Source organism: Lissotriton vulgaris, chromosome 1_1 (assembly GCF_964263255.1).
Source record: "Lissotriton vulgaris chromosome 1_1, aLisVul1.2, whole genome shotgun sequence".
Lineage (NCBI taxonomy): Eukaryota > Metazoa > Chordata > Amphibia > Caudata > Salamandridae > Lissotriton > Lissotriton vulgaris.
Window position 1 is genome coordinate 600,868,054 of NC_141685.1, and position 16,548 is coordinate 600,884,601.

The 16,548-nt window shown below is 39.7% G+C and overlaps 1 protein-coding gene across 1 annotated transcript in view; it reads right to left on the reverse strand.

Annotated features, from left to right (window-relative positions):
* COL24A1 (collagen type XXIV alpha 1 chain) overlaps positions 1–16,548 on the reverse strand; it is an 897,023-nt gene that overhangs the window by 487,841 nt on the left and 392,634 nt on the right. Inside the window, exons 13-14 of the mRNA XM_086954096.1 lie at positions 13,252–13,305; positions 4,382–4,426 (exon numbers count right to left, since the gene is read on the reverse strand). Of these exons, the coding sequence (XP_086810222.1) occupies positions 4,382–4,426; positions 13,252–13,305 (99 nt within the window). The remainder of the gene's footprint in view (positions 1–4,381; positions 4,427–13,251; positions 13,306–16,548) is intronic.

Consider the following 16,548-nt stretch of genomic DNA (forward strand, 5'->3'; position numbering starts at 1 on the left):
TTTCTCACCATTAAGTTTTTAAAAATTGGCGTTCATCCAGGCCACAACTTTACTGAGGCCTGTCCTGAGAGCAGAAGGCTCTGAGGTCTTACCCGCTGAGAGAGATAAGAGAATCTGGGTATCGTCAGAGTATGAGAATAGCGACAACCCATATTCCTCTACCATAACTGCCAGGGGTCTAACATAAATGTTAAACAGCAGTGGACTGAGAATTGAACCCAGTGGGACCCCATAAAGTGAAGAATATGGCTTGGATTTAGTGGTGGCGTTTCCGTAGTCGAGTCTGCTGCTGACGAGGGCCTGGGTGACTGTCTTTCTTGTATCTGTCGGGATCAATCTGTAGATCTTGCGCAGCATGTGGAGGGTGTTGAAGCAGGAGGAGGAGACAGCATTGACTTGCTTGGTCATTGAGAGCGTTGAGTCGAGGATGATTCCCAGGTTGCGTGCGTGGTCCGTGGGTGTCGGGGCTTGCTCCAGTGCCGTCGGCCACCATGAGTCATCCCTTGCTGAAGGGTTGGAGCCGAGGATAAGGACCTCCGTCTTGTCCAAGTTCAGCTTCAGACGGCTGATCTTCATCCAGTCGGCGACATGATCTCTCCATTTCAATTCTACTTTTTGAGGATCAATTGTTGGTTTCTCGGGGTTCTGGATTGTTTCATTCTTTTTTATTAATTAAGTTTTTTTAATGGACCCACTTAATCAATCTCATTCCAAATCTTTGAGACATGACATTTGACTAAATCTGTTGCAACTCTTCTTTTTTGCTTTTAAAGCCGCCAGGTTTAGTGTAAGAAGAGTGACTTTGTGTAGGTGAAGCAAACATTATGTTAGCAATGGAAGGGTAAATAATTGGTCTACATCTGTAAAACTATGGGTGAGTAGATATGGGCCTTACAGACTTTTTTGTGTCAAAAGAACCTAAAAACATGACAGATAAAAAGTAATGTGAAAAATATAGTCAACACCATGGCCTGGACATAATGCAAAAGAAATCCATTCCGGCCTATTATGTTCACAGTTCAATTTAGAAAATTAACAATCTTGTCCCATATGTCCTGTTTTACAATTCAAACTTTTAACTTATTACTTATAAAGAAGACCTGGCTTTTCAATTAACCAACCTACCAAAGGCATGGGCACCCGCACATACCTATTCGGTGCCTGGATACCCTCACGAATGATAGAGCACTTTAGAAATACACATAACAGAGCATAAGCACACCACTATAATTATGTGGCAGGGGATGGCCAAAACATGTGGCAGGGTTGACTGAATTGTGTGGAAATAAAAGCAAACTATGAAGCATAATGCTGCACATTTAGTGTTCGTAATACCATATTATTTTGGAATCTGTACACGTCAACACTATCTGGGCATAGGTTTTACCTCATTACTACCACTTTAATACCAAAATCTAAAAAATAAGCAACAGAAAGTTGACCAGCCAGCCTTTGTCTAGAAACGTGCATCACCACGCTTTTAGTAACTTTTGATCTGTTAGAGCTAGAAACAGTTTTTTGGTTGAAACCTGCAGATTATGCAGACAATAGATTATGTTGCAAATGCAGCGAATCAATAATTATGCAGAAAACACCATGCCCCAAAAAACACATAATTCCATTGCCCCTGCTTGTAGGCAAATACTAAATGGGAATACATTTCACTTAAGGCAAGAAGTACCCTCACATATACATTCTATGGGTTTGGTTAGTCACTGAGGATTTTTGCAACCAAACAAAACCATAATGCTGCAGACTGAGCATCTTTTTATGGCCAAAGAACACCTCAGGACTTGCAAGGCACTGATAATATACAACTGGAAGGGCCTTATTCCCTGTATGTTGATGTATTTAGGTGACTTGTACAGGACAGACTTGGCTACAAAAGCACCTGAGTGCTGTACACGAGGATTAGTTTACAGATATAAGTGAAGACATCTGGGGAGAGGGAAGTAGGGTTACTGCATCAATTGCTGTAGTGATGGCTGAGAACAGGCCCCCAAACACGACATCAATCACCTGGTAAGACAACTGCAGCTTAGTTTACATCAACAGTTTCACCAAAACAATTAGCTTGGTTAATCATCAGTCTGCTAATCTGGTAAAAATGCTTTCCTTGCATATGCCACACCCTGACTGACCTGCTTCTCTGTACGGGTGGAAGTGGAGCCAACAGGGCTCATATTCCTCCGAGAGCATCAAGAGTATGAATTACATAGAGGGGCGTGCAAAGACAAAGTTACCAAACCCTTTAAAGTTCCAATTCATTCTCTTAGGTACAGTGGAAGGTACATCCCGGCGATATCCTGATCAACAAAAAATTGTTTAGGCGCAACCATTCCAAGGAATGTCTTTGTTTTCGGTGAAAAAAGCTTCCTTTGCAAATTTGTGTCTCAGGTTTCTGGTGGATAAGGTTAACACTTTCAACCTCCAACATAATGAGATATTAGCCATCGAGGGAAGGAAGTCTAATGAGTAGCAATTTCATATATGTTAACTGGCCATGGTGATAATTCGGTGAGGAAGAGGGGAGTTACCTGGGTCAATCTACCGTGAGTACTCTGGGTGAGACAAATTAGCCTGTGTTCTACTATAATAGTTGCTATGGGTTTTCGAAAAAGGTTACTGACAACACTGTTTCACATTTTTCAACCTGTTAGTACAATAATGTGTAATAGGTGAAAATTCCCTTATGTTTGCTCATTTGCTCCAACTTAGATTTCACTTTTCCTTCTTTCAGATCTCCTCTTAAGCATTTAAAAGACTGGCAAAGGCAGCACAAGTACACATCACACAGCACACTGTCTAACAAATGCTACACTGGTGCTACTTGAGTGAGCAGGAAGGGCGGGCAGTCCACAGAATCGATCATTAGTCACTTAAGGTTGTCAGGTGTTACGTTGTATCCTCTAAAATTAGATCATGTATGAAAATTTGACAGAAAGGGGTAATGCAGTCTGAAATGGTTGCCTTCTGCTGTAAAGTACAAGACGAAGCAAAGGAAGATCTATAGTTAACATGTATACCATTTTAGACCAGGCTGTCTCTAGGGAATCTTGCATCCTAAGAAAGGCACTTTTTGAACCACCCCTTTTCCTTTTGCCATCCTGTAGCTGCCTCCTGTTTACATGGCTCATGAGTGTGGCCTCTTCAACATGTGGTGCTAATAACGACTGTCTGTGTGGCCAATGCCTAGCAATTGATTATAGAAATCTGGCCTTGAATCTGCCTGACCTTATACACATTATTTTTACATATAATATTTTAATGCCTGCACATCATCATTTGAAAGGCAATGGAGAGTTGACAGTCATTTAACTGTGATGGTATTTTGGTGAAAATTAAGGATAGCAGTTCAATGTATAACTTTTGTTACTTCATTCCTTTGACCCAAGAGCATGTCTACTTTTTCTGCCACAGAACCAGTCACTATGGGGCCAAACGTTGGCCACAGACAAAGCTTTTACTTCCAAATGTGATGGTGTGAGGTAGTTACTAACAGACGGTGGGTAGTGTTAAAATAGGTCCAGATCAGAAACCGAGTGTTAGACTTGGAATGTGAACATCTGAATTGTCACCGAGGCAACAGGGAACGGGTGGGAGTTATTGGAGAAATCCAAGCTGGGACACCCAGGAAAAAGGCTTATGGTTAAGGAGCAAACCAACTGTGACCGCAAATCACATGGTCCCAGCCTCATTATGTTCTGACCCTAAAAGCTTTCACAGCTCTGTTGTAACCTAAAAAATATCTTTAAAAAAATGAATTGTGGGAAACTCACTCTGATAAGGAAAGTTGGGCACACCAAACACTGTCTGAAAAATAACATTTTTTCCCCATTTTTTTTAACTCATGTCTTTTTAACTTGATAGCTAGCTAATATGTCATGCACTGGAGGAGCTCATTATGATAGCCAGCGATGAGCAATGGGCGCTTACCCATTCCAAATCAGTTAAAAAAGAGGAGGAACCACATAGCAACAATAGTTACTTTTTTATTCCATTTTCTGTAATAAAACTGACAAATATAAAGGGGGTGTTTTTGTAACAATAGTTACTTTTTTATTCCTTTTTCTGTAATAAAACTGACAAATATAGAGGGGGGTGTTTATATATCAAATGTATCACCTATGACTTAAAGAAACAAACATTCCTTAGTTTACCTACAGCACAGCAGACTATTCGACATAAATAATAGTAATGCATGAATTAATGTATGTTTACACATTTAAAATAACATTAGAGGGCATTTAAATGGACATGCCAGTGTGATCCTTATTGAGAAGAGCACGCTTTTGCCAAAGCTCTGAATGGAAAAATATAATGTAATTGTACTGTAAGGAAGCCAACAAACAAAGTAATTGGAAAAAAAAGTTATACTTACTCTCAGTCCAGGAAATCCAGCCGGGCCACCACCGCCAACAGTTCCCTTTTAAAATAGAATTTTGTTAGTGGACAAAATAGCTCCCAAGACAAATATTTGATAAAACAGCATTTAAACTGACAGCCATCTTGGGAAAGCCTGATGTGTGTCTAGACGTGCCGGATGCTGGTCAGGGATTTGTTTGGATGCAAGGATATATATTGTTGACATTTCATTTTCTGAATGACACATAAGATTGGTTGTAGAGGAATCAAACATCAAACTGTACAGGCACTGTGCAGTGCTGAACTGGAAACCAGAGCCAGCTCTGCTAAAAATGTGCATCCTATCCCCACCCACACTGTTGATAACCGCAGCTAGAATGGAGACATAGTGGCATAGTTGTTACATGGCAGTCCATCCTTCTGCAGCCTATTGCCAAAATGCCAGATTGGCACAGTGACCTGACCGGTTCTGGCACTGTAAAATCTTTGACTTTCCTCACACATCACTCTTGTGAACAGTTGTAAACCCAAGATGTGGTTTCAAAGATGTAGAAGCAATCTGGACTAAACAGGAAACCGGTCAATTTGCATCAACCACTGATACTTTCAGCTGTGTTAGTTCTACTGCAGGCCTAGTTACTAGTTACCCATTATTTTGTGAGGTTATAGTGCAGCACCTAGTAAATATCAGTTGCACTGGGATTAGCATGTAGCACGTTGGGATTAGTGATAATGCTTATAACCGCATGTTTTACTCCATTCTCACCTTGAGACTCCAAATGTGAAGTCTTTTGCCTCCACAAATTCCAAGTGAAACATGGCAACATTTGTGCGAGGAAAGCCCTAAATGAAGTGTGCCTCCAAGGGTGTGTTTCACCCAGTTTTAATCCAAGCACCATATATGGGACAAGACAACATTATCTGGAAATATGCAATGCATGGATACTACTAGATATATATTGCAATAAAATGCTCAGGGGGCCTCTCACAAGCAATGCAGTTTCCATTAGTCAGTGAATCCGGTTATGTATTGAAATGCCAGCTGCATGTCATGCTTTCATTTTAACATTTCTAAATTCACTCACCAAGGAATCCACAATAGGTCAAAAAATATTTTTTCCTCAAACTAGTCTATCTTGAGAAGTTGCAGGGGCTCTTGCCATCTATTTACTACAGTGAAAGCATACTTTCTATTCCACCCTATATCTTGAGGAGGCTTAACATTCATGTCTCTACAGTGCCTCAGGGTGTGGCGTTCGCCAAGACCTCAATATACTTATTTAAAGTGACTTTCAGCCAGCTTTCTTCATCCATTGGTCTGTTGGTATGTTAATTTGCTTCAGTTCACTCCAGCATGCATCATGGGGTATTGGGTCAGCTCACTTCATCCACTGGATAGCTTAACTTTGAGTGACTGTGTTTTGGTCTTCCACAAGGAGCACTTTCACATACAAGCTAGTTCACTTCAATGCCAATGTTTATGTTTTCAATGTATTACTTTGATGTTGCCTTGGGGTTTAAAGTCTGATGTGACAGATGTAGAGGCCATTGGAAAAAAACGTTATCAGTTCTTGAATCATGCCAATACTGTTGTTAATTCCTTTTGTAGTGCCCTTTGCCTCCTTTGACTGTTAGTAATTCACAGCAAAGCAATTGCTTCCATTTGAAATTGTTCTGTATTAAGTTATTGAAAGCTGCAGTATTTTACATGTGAATTTATAAGCAGATAATGATACCAATGGTTCGTTAATGAAGTTTACCCAGGAAGAAAACCAGCACTTGTTACACTTTTTTATTTCCTTCTTTCCTTTATTTCTTTTCTTCTTCCTCTTTATTTGTTTCCTTCCTTCTTTATTGCTTTCTTTCTTTCATTATTTCATTCCTCTTCCTTGTTTTCCTTTTTTCTTTCATTAATTCAATCCTTCTTTCATTCCTTTCAATCTTTTATCCTTTTTTTCTTTTACTTTCATTCCTTTTTCTGTCTTTCCTTCTTTGCTTCTGGCTTGATTTCCCTAATCTCTTTTAGTCTTTCATTGCTTCTTTCTTGCTTTCTTTTTTCCTTCATTCATTACTTCTTTCTTTTTTCTTTCAGTACTTCATTCCTTCTTTCATTTATTCTTTCATTCCTTCTTCCCATTTTTCTTTTTATGCTTCTTTCCGTCTTTCTTGCTTTCGCTTCCTCATTCATTCTTTCATTCCTTCTTTCCTTCTTCCTTGCTTTATTTTGTGTTCATTCCTTCTTTCCGTTCTTCTTGCTTTCTCTGTTGCCTTCTTTGTTACTTTCTTTATTCTTTCTTGCTTTCATTCCTTCTTTCTTTCCCTCCTTCCCTCGTGCCTTTTTTCTCACTTCTTTCTTTCTAACTTTCTCTCTCTCTTACTTTCCTTTTCTTTTTGTCTCTTTTTCTTTCCTTTTTGCTTATTATCTTTCCTGCTTTAACTCCTTCTTCATTCTATCATGCCTTAATTCATTCTTTTCTTATTGTTTGATTTCTACCTTTCTATCCTTCTTTCTGTCATTCTATACCTCTATCTCTTTCTTTCTTCATTTCTATCCTTCTTTCTTTCTACCTTTCCATCCTTCTTTCTTTCTTACTTTCTGTCTTTCTTTCTACCTTTTAATCCTTCTTTCTACCTTTCTATCCTTCTTTCTTTCTATACCTCTATCTTTCTTTCTAACTTTCTTTCTTTCTACCTTTCTATCCTTCTTTATTTCTATCTATCTTTCTTTCTTTCTACATCTATATCCTTCTTTCTTTCTTTCTATACCTCTATCTCTTTCTTTCGATCCTTCTTTCTTTCTTTCAACCTTTCTACCTTTCTATCCTTCTTTCTTTCTACCTTTCTATCCTTTTTTCTTTCTACCTTTCTTTCTTTCCTTTTTTATTTCTTTCTACCTTTCTATCCTTTCTTTCTATCTTTCTATCCTTCTTTCTTTCTACCTTTCTGTCCTTCTGTCTACCTTTCTATCCTTCTTTCTACCTTTCTATTCTTCTTTCTTTCTTTCTTTCTTTCTATACCTCTATCTCTTTATTTCTGTCTACCTTTCTATCCTTCTTTCTTTCTTTACCTCTATTCATTCCTTCCTTCCTTCCTTCCTCTCTTACCTGCTGTCTTTTCTTCATTCATTCTCAAAGGCAAGAGGCTGGCAGGCAATGACACAACTATTGGCTTTTGTAGTTCTGGGTTAGCCAAGGCCTTTTGATTTTTTATAAAATTCTGTGTATGACATAGTTACTTATAGGGGGTTTCAGCCACACTTCATCCTTATGTCTGTGGTTGTGTCATTCACAGGTTTCTTCAACCCACTTGGGCATTCATCAAGGGATGAAGCCATTGACTGACTTCACAATGAGATACTTCATGCTACCCTTTTACTAGGAGTACATCCACACCCAGGTAGTTCCCTTCAGTGCTATGGAGGTCTTACTGTGGTAATGTATTCTTTTTTGAGAACAAACTTCATTTTTGGTTTTAGTCAATTAGTTAATGTTTTTTTTAGATTGACAAACTCCCTGCAGCCTAAACATAAAGCTTTGCAAAAGCCAAAAATAAGAATTGTTGACTGCTGGCAGATGATGCCAGATTTCTTGGCTTTCCCAAAGCTTGTTATTGTGTGTGACTCTTTAGTGTGTTCCGTACTGTATACTGATTGTGACATATAATGTCATGAAACCAACATAGCATGAAATATTAAGAAATGTGAGGCAATTACTCAGAATTACTGTTTAGTGTTACTCTTTGTTTATATCAATTCGGGAGCTAAGGATGGGAGTCTTCGCCCCATTGCTTTGTAAATATTTCAACATAAAATTTGCATGAGGGAATATTAAAAATGATGCATTTTAGTGCATATTGGTTGAAAACGTGTTGTTCATCCTGAAAACCCTACTGGATGTTACTATGTGATTGGTGGGGTTGTCCAGCCATAGGGAGAGCGTCATCTAGGAGATTATATTTCTTTGGAAAACTAGGCAGCTTTACATCCACTGAACCTTTCTGAAGCTAAAATCCTAAATGGCAAGCACGCCAAATGTATGAATGTGCATCAAGCTAGAATGTCATCGAGAATTACAGAATGATGGAATGACTAATAAATAAATCAAACAGTCGTAGACTCTACATAATGAATAACAGGTTTGTCAAAACAATTCAAATCCATGTTAAACAGTGCAACCGGATATCCAAACGGTAACATATTTGCAAGGAGTACTACAAATGCATTAATTGGAAAGGACACACTTTATCCTTTTTAATTTCAAAGTCATTCCGAGACTGAAGAGATTTGCATCTTCCCCATCACGTTTTCAGCGTCAGGCCCATAGTAATGAAAGTGAGTGATGCATAATAATAATTAATGAGCCGCCTTAGATAGAGGCCACTGCTTCGTTATATAGTCTAATATTTGCCACACGGTACCCTATGACCTTGACCACTCCTAAGCAGTATATTCAGATGACCTGGAAATTGACCTGAATGTGGTGCTGGAAAAGAAAGAGAGCACTGATGTAAACCTTGGTCAATATAGCCAACAAGGCAGGGTCCAATCAGGGAAAAAATACAGATCACTTCTCCATATGAATCTAGATGTGGGACTCAGCTGATCATCCGACAGGGGTAGTGACATACCTCACGGTAGTATTGTTTACTTTTAACAGATTCGCCACTCGAGGGAATAAATTGGATGTTTGGAATGATGTTTTGATTGAGTAAGGGCTGGGAATCAACTAATCAGGTCAAATAGAGTGAAGTAGTTAGACATGCATAAACCATCTTGACAGCCACACTACTATCCCTGTATTTCCCCTACTGGACTCCCCTGCCTAATTATTTTAAAAAAAGAGAACGCCCAATCATATGGAGCTAATATATTTCATCGGCTCTACCACTAATTTAATCACAAGAGTTATCTGAAAACATAATAAATTGGGAGAGTGATCATGGAAGGGGATTTAGGAATACATTTCATGGACTTTTACGGAATTAAAAAAACACTCTGCGTTTTACAGAGGGTGCTATCATTTATCATCAACTGCCTTTAACAGGACTATTTTCAGACATCAAATAAAAAAAGGTAATACAAAAATGCTTTTTTTACCTGTCAATCAGAATAAAGCATTTCTGTTGTATTTAGAGAGCCTGCAGTTTAAGAAAAGGACACTTTCCCTGATAAAAAAACAGAACCTGGCATTTTACTGTAAAATGCACTTTATACAATATGCTTGAAATCATCCTTTTATCTAAAATTATAATTTACAGCGGTCATTTCTTAAACCTATTAATGTTGGGGACTCCTATGGCCATTCTAGAGTTTGGTTCACACTTGCTAAACCTTCTTAGCATAACATAGCTCAATAATATCTACCCCACTGCTAGTTCAGTCATTATCACTCCAGGTGTACATGCATGGTAAAGGCATACATGCTACTCAAAGTTAAAAACATTGTTTTATACTTAACAGAATATTTCCCAATACATATTGAGCCAGATGTATTATTACGCGGTCAAACAAATTTGTGGCAAACAGTGTGGGAGTTTGCAAACAACTTTATGTACTTAGAGGTCAGTTTACAAAATCCAGAAATGGGTTGATAGTCATGAGATAGGTCACAAATTACAAACCAATCTGATTGGACACATTCACTATGATGGTGGCCTGCAAGGGTAAGCAGACCACTAAGTATCATTGTTTTTCAATCAAGAATTTATAAATACAGACCATTTCCCTTAAAAGTAACAGGACTGCTTTAAAAAAAGTTTTCTTTTTTAAAAAGTTTGAGGAAGTGGTGGTAGTGGTTCTCTGGGATATTGCCACCTCTTCCTGCAACATTTTTCAACATTCACAATTGGAGGAGGTCGTTCCTTTTTGTGAATGGGTGACCACCCTAAATTAGAAGTGTACAACCTTTCAATGGTTTACTTATACACATGGATAGGAACTGCTCTTGGAAATAGATGCCTACAACACACCCATTCCGAATAGTGATTTGTTATTAATTTCTAAACCGATATCAGGAGACGGTAAAAGCATAGCTTTACTTCTAAAAACGGTTTATTGCATGGCCAGAAATTGTTTAGTGGTTGCAGACAACAAAATGGAGTGTTTGCATATGCAAAACTATTTAGTATGCCTGGCCTATAGTCTCCTAATGACTGCCCAGGCACCCCAAGGCACTATATAAATTAGATCCAAGCAAGATCAGGCTTTCACATTTTGTCTAATGTAATTTACTTCGTGCAGGAGTATTTAGGAATCTGATGGTTCAGGATGCAAGTGAATAAAATAATCTTCTTGAGTCTTGTTCAGTTTAACATCAAGAATAAGTAGTGCAGTATAAAATGCTGGGATGCTGAAACATCTAAGAGTAATGCTGTTTGGAGAATGTAACGAAATAGCTCTTTAAGTAGATTTTTGCTAGATACATACTCTGTACATTTTCCAGCTAACATCGTCTCAGTTGCTTGAAATAGTATGTCATGGCGAGACTGTTACCTCTCTGTTCCTATGATTCTTTATATTTTCTTCTTTATAATTTGAAGTTAATACAAATGCACGTGTAACCCTTGTTGTAAATATAAAATCTTAATTTAAAATGTTTAAGCAAAATCTAGGTAAAGAGTAACAGCTGTATAAAAATCAAACCGACAGTGAAAATGATTGGTACTAAAATTATAGTCTGACCAGTAGGAAGAGTAAGTCCTATAGCATGTTTTTTAGCATACGTATATACATTCATTTTTGTAAGTTAACAAAGGTCTGTGTTTCTGTACCAGGGCTTGATCCTCGAAGCCTTTTGTGAACGGAAATCCTACTTTTATGTGCAACTGTCGGAGTTTGCTTTTATTAAATATTCACAAAAGACAACCTTGTACTTTCACTCAAGCACATACATGCCCTCACAGGGGCATATTAGTAAGCCTTAGTAATGCTGTTCCATTTTAACTGGTAAGTTTGGGAACAGTCACAAGCACAAAAGTATTCTCCAAGTCCTTTCTGACCCTTTGTAACCGGTTGGAAATTTACCCATACCCAGGACATGAGTAAATCCCTATCCAGGGAAATGTAATAAAGCTTTTTATTGCGCATTTGTGCCAATGTTTATACTCATATAAACAGCTATCATAGTCAAGAAAAGAGTGAAAAGTTAGGGTGCTTCCAATCTCTGCTCATACAGGACCCCCGTCCGCAAACCTTCAAGATCAGCCCATGCACAGAACATCATCACCCCTCCTGGCCAATACCAATGAGCTCAAACCAGCTCTGCTACATGTAATGCACTTTCCCTATGGAGAAAAAAGAAAACAAATGTGCCACAGCACAAGGTTAATGGCATTTTCGACTGTGTAGTTGTACCATGAGTGCCATTAACCAGGTGGACATTTCTAAATAGATACTGTCAAAATGGTCACAACAGGAGTTCACAAATGTTTTCTGGAAAGCTGTAAATGGCAACTCTTCCAGGGGCCTACTTACAGAGCGAGTTCACTGTTACACTCTGCTTTGCAGTGCACCCTCAAGTGTATGCACCAGGGACAATATGGGACATTATGTCCTTTTATTAAAAATGCACTGCTTATAGTGCTGGTGAAAATGTGCCCCTGCACTGTGAGCAGTACATTAGTGAAAGGGAGATCTTCTGTTTGAAAATGGCAACCTTCCTTTTTACTGCAGGTGGGACCCAGTCTCTCTTTTAAGGGGGGTGGGGGAGGGGGGGGGAGAATCCATCTGCAGGTGGATGCTGCAAATGACTGCACCCACTCACAAGGGGATGCCTGAGAGGTCTTTGGGACCCGTGTGGCTCCTTTGGGGCACACTTACTGTGCATCACCTGCATGTGTACTATAGTCAGTGAGCCTGCTAATGACCTCTTTACCTCTGCCCAGGAATCCGTAATATGGTGTGGACGTAAAGGAAACGGACTTCCCCACTTGCATGGGAGAATACATGAAGCCAAATGAGGGCGCACCCCCTTGAGGAGGCCTCAGCCTGATCCATATTACAGAAGGGGGTGCACAATAATCTGTGGCATCTTTTGTAATACCAACCTGACCTAGGGGCGCTATAAGTAGATGAACAGGCGCTTTGCATCCTTGAGGCACTTTGCACAATATGGCCCCGGTGTGCTTACATTGGTTCTCTGTACTTATTCTGAAAAGCTTTGCAAATTTCAGTGTCAGAATTCCATACCCAGGTGAGGTTATATTTCTGTGGTTTCAGATTTGTGCCTTTTTTAATTAATTAGGCCCTGAATTTTCAGGCAATTGCCACACATATTTTGTGAGTAGCCAAAAAGTAGAATTAAGTAACTGTTGTTTGTTTAGTCTCAGACAAGCACAGTGTGTTTAAGCTGTCAACAAAATAGGGCTAGAGGGCCAGGCGACAGGCTGAGCCTGTAACAGATCGCATCTCCTGACACATCATCTGAACAAAGCTTCTCTTCAGCATCTCTGCCTGAAATCGAGGTCCTGTGGCAGCGAAAGCATGCAGCTATCTGGCGATCAGTTACCCACAGGACGAAGGATATGAGGAATGCAAAAGAAGCTGCTGTACAGAAATGTTTGGTACAAGATCAAAGGAGAAAAGAAGACAAACCACTGGCTCCACAAGGCACAATAGGGAGACATGGGCCAAGTTATGTTGTTGACTGCAATAGAACCACACTGCAAATCGCAGTCTGATCTAGTCCCGCTTTTAGACAGATATACTGAAATTCAAATTATATGGTCAATTGTTCCTAAAGTAAAAACTCATGTCTAATGTTAGATCTCTAAGGAAAAAAGCTCTTCTGTTTGACGTGTTAGATAGATGCAGATTGATATCAATAAAAAACGAGGAAAATTCAGTGCAATGCAAAACAAAAGTACATAATGACACACTCGGCTACTTACAGGACTGCCATCTGGACCAGGAGCCCCCCTGTCTCCAAAATCCCCTGGAAATCCCTAGTACAGAGAAAGAGAGAATGAGGTGGGATGACTCCTGATATCATATGCAGAAAGCACAGCAGATAATCGATGCCACTCCAAGCCCCGAGTAACATTAACAAGTGCAGAAAATACAGGGGAGGAAAATATTCGACGTTTACAAGTGTTAGTATATTGTGTATACTACGTCCAAACTGCTTTGATGTTGATGTAGGCCTTGATGTGCCACAGACGTTTGCTATACATTAAATAGAAAAAAAAGTTTGAATGGTGCTATTCTGGCATATGTAGCTGACACACTATCCCATAAAAACAGACTGCACCAAAAAGCAATCCATCTCTTAACCCCTTCCATGCTCATGACGGAACGGTTCCGTCATGAGCGTCGGTTGAGCTGTGCTCATGATGGAACCGTTCCGTCATGAGCCGATAGGCTCATTAGAACCTTCAGTACAGCGCGAAAATTCGTGCCGCGCTGAAGGGGTTAAAAAGCACACCTTTGGGACAGATTTGGAGCCAACGTTACAGCTTACCATGCGTATATCATCCACTGCTTAATTTGTAACAACAAAAGTGCCAGGGCCCTTGCCAGGAGTGCACTGCAGCTTGCTCCACCCATTGCTCCAACCAGCGCTGCCAATGACAGCGCCAACACAACTACTAACCATCACACTTGTGCAAGTGCGACAATTTAGGCTATTCCATGCCCCATAAGCTACAGAATGACTTAGATGATAGGTTTTCGTCATTTTTAAAGTATACTGAGTTAATAAAATACTGTTGTTGTGCTCATCTCTAAATTAGACAGACATCGCCACCGTGTGATAGACTGCCATAAGCACTGGTGTTGATAATTAAGTTCTGGTGCTGAGCACTGGAAACCACTGGCTCAAATTAAGCACTGATGCTATCAAAGCTTCAGGGACTATACCTTAGACGTTTTGTGTTTTTTTTTGCTTTTTTGCAGTCTGACCCGGAGAAATCACCAAAATCACAGATTCAGCTCTGCAAATACTAATTCAGATCACGGATACATTTCTACTTAATCAAATATCAACTTCATTCTATGTGTATTTTCTCAGTTAGGGGGTACATCTAAAAAGTACAGGCACCATGTGAAAAATTGAATATTTTTCAAATGAGGTGAGCACAGTGTGATTGAAAACCGGGATATATGTCTTTGGTGCACTCAAAATGGATGTTTGGTGCTTTGCACTAAATTCTTTTCACTTGAGGAGTCAGCATTGGCCATGTGTGGATGGAACGTCTACCTAATAAACGTTTTATTACCCTGTGCAAGGGCATCCTACAGAAAACATCACTCCTCGTCTAGATTGTAAAGTACATTGATTTTAAAAAGTTAAACAGGTGTATCTACTCAGATTTCTGATTCTTAAATGTTCTTACAAACCACACACCACATTTAAAGAACAGATGCTTACCTCGATAGGGGGACCTTGGAAATAGAAACGCATACTTCTGAGTATACTTTGAAACATATCAATGACAGTGGAATATTCTATGGCACATATTAAAACTTCCCCCTAATGAAGTATCTATTAAATAATCCATGTAAACCTTTTTCTGGACTCTTCCGCATCTGATGGACTATTGCTTCACTGTAGCAGTTATAAACATATTTACAGTGTTGCACAATTATCAGGGTGGTGCAAAGTATATATTATGTGAGCAAGAAAAGTCTGTCTTAGATCAGGAGTATGGGACTACCTGCAGTTCACAGATTTTCCTTCCTTTTCTAAGTTTGGGTACCGATGTAGATTTTGACTGCACTGTCTTATACGTACAAATTGCCGGTGAATCCCAACTTTTCATGTTAAAATCCTTATTCAAAGAAATTTCCAACCTAACAGTAGTAATCGTATTTGTGACAAATACATTAGGTGTGTGAGAATAACATTACAATTTTGAAGACTCCTATCAATTATTTGCAATCTATAGTTCTATTTTCTGGTCGAGCCTAGGCAGCGGATGTGCTGTCTCTTCGAGACATGTTGTAATTACTCTATGGGCTTTGAGCCTGCCCATTGCCTTTGATTATCCTTTAAAAATGTTTGCATGCTAGTGGGTAATCATTCCTCTTTGTTCCACCTTGTGCTCATTTGTCCCCCCCCCCCCCCCCCCCCCCTCATGGTGCAACTCCTAACTACTGTTATCGTTCCACGTTGGTGCTTATTGCTTTGTGTCTGGGACTTTTTTTTCCATTATTTCCTGTTGAGACATGGGATCATAGTCAGAGCTTTAGCGAGTTTTTGAGAATCCTTGGCCTTCTCAAGTACTCTTGACTGAACACATATTCAAAGGTCACACAACTGCTCCTTTTAATCTTGTTGTACCCTGTAAACCTCCCGACATCTGCATAGATTTCCACAAATTGTAATGTTTTATGAGATGTGTTTCTCCATAACACATTCGGAGGCTGTTTTCCCTAAGGCTGTGGTAAGCGTGCTGTGTGAAATGTACCATATATATCTGTGCCTCGCAGCTGTGCCCCTAAGATATTCATTCTCCTCAACCACAGTTGAGGCCTACTCAAAGGGTGTGGGTTTAGTGCATTCAGTCAGTGTGCCACACAGCTGGCTCCTTAGATATTCGTTCTCCTCGACTACGGTTGGGGTCTACTCGAAGGGTGTTTGTATAGAGCATTCTTTCAGTGTGCCACTAAAAGCCTGAGCAGTGTTTCTTTAGGGGGTGGAGGTGCTCAGATTGCAAATGCCCTTGCCCCTAGGAGTACTGCTCTAGATAGAAGATGGACACCCTTTTGCTGTGGCATATGCATGTGCAATACTCCAGCCAGCCAGAATTAATGTCTGAGTAAATGTCCACTTGGGAGCAGCTCTTAGTATAATAACGCAGCATTTATTATTTAGAATTCATTTTCACAGTCACACTTGTAATGGCTCTGTTCCCCCCTCTTCCTCTAGTTTTAGCATGGAAAATAAAGACATTCTGCTGGCTTTGCAGAAAATGGATGACCGCCCAGAAGAACTGTAGGCCGACAGATGACTGAGTTATTAGTATTTTTTTCCTCAAACATATATTTTATTTCCTTCTGTGCATGTTTGTGTTATCTCCTTCCATCCCACGTCCCCTCGTGGACGTGAGACACACCGATCAAAGATGGCTGCCTCCTCTTTGAGGCTCTTCAGGGACTCCGCTCACTGTCCGTTCTCTCTTTCTGAGGTTATATTGTGCAGGATAATTGCTTAAAAAGACGTCAGTTCCTGACATGCTGTGCTGCCA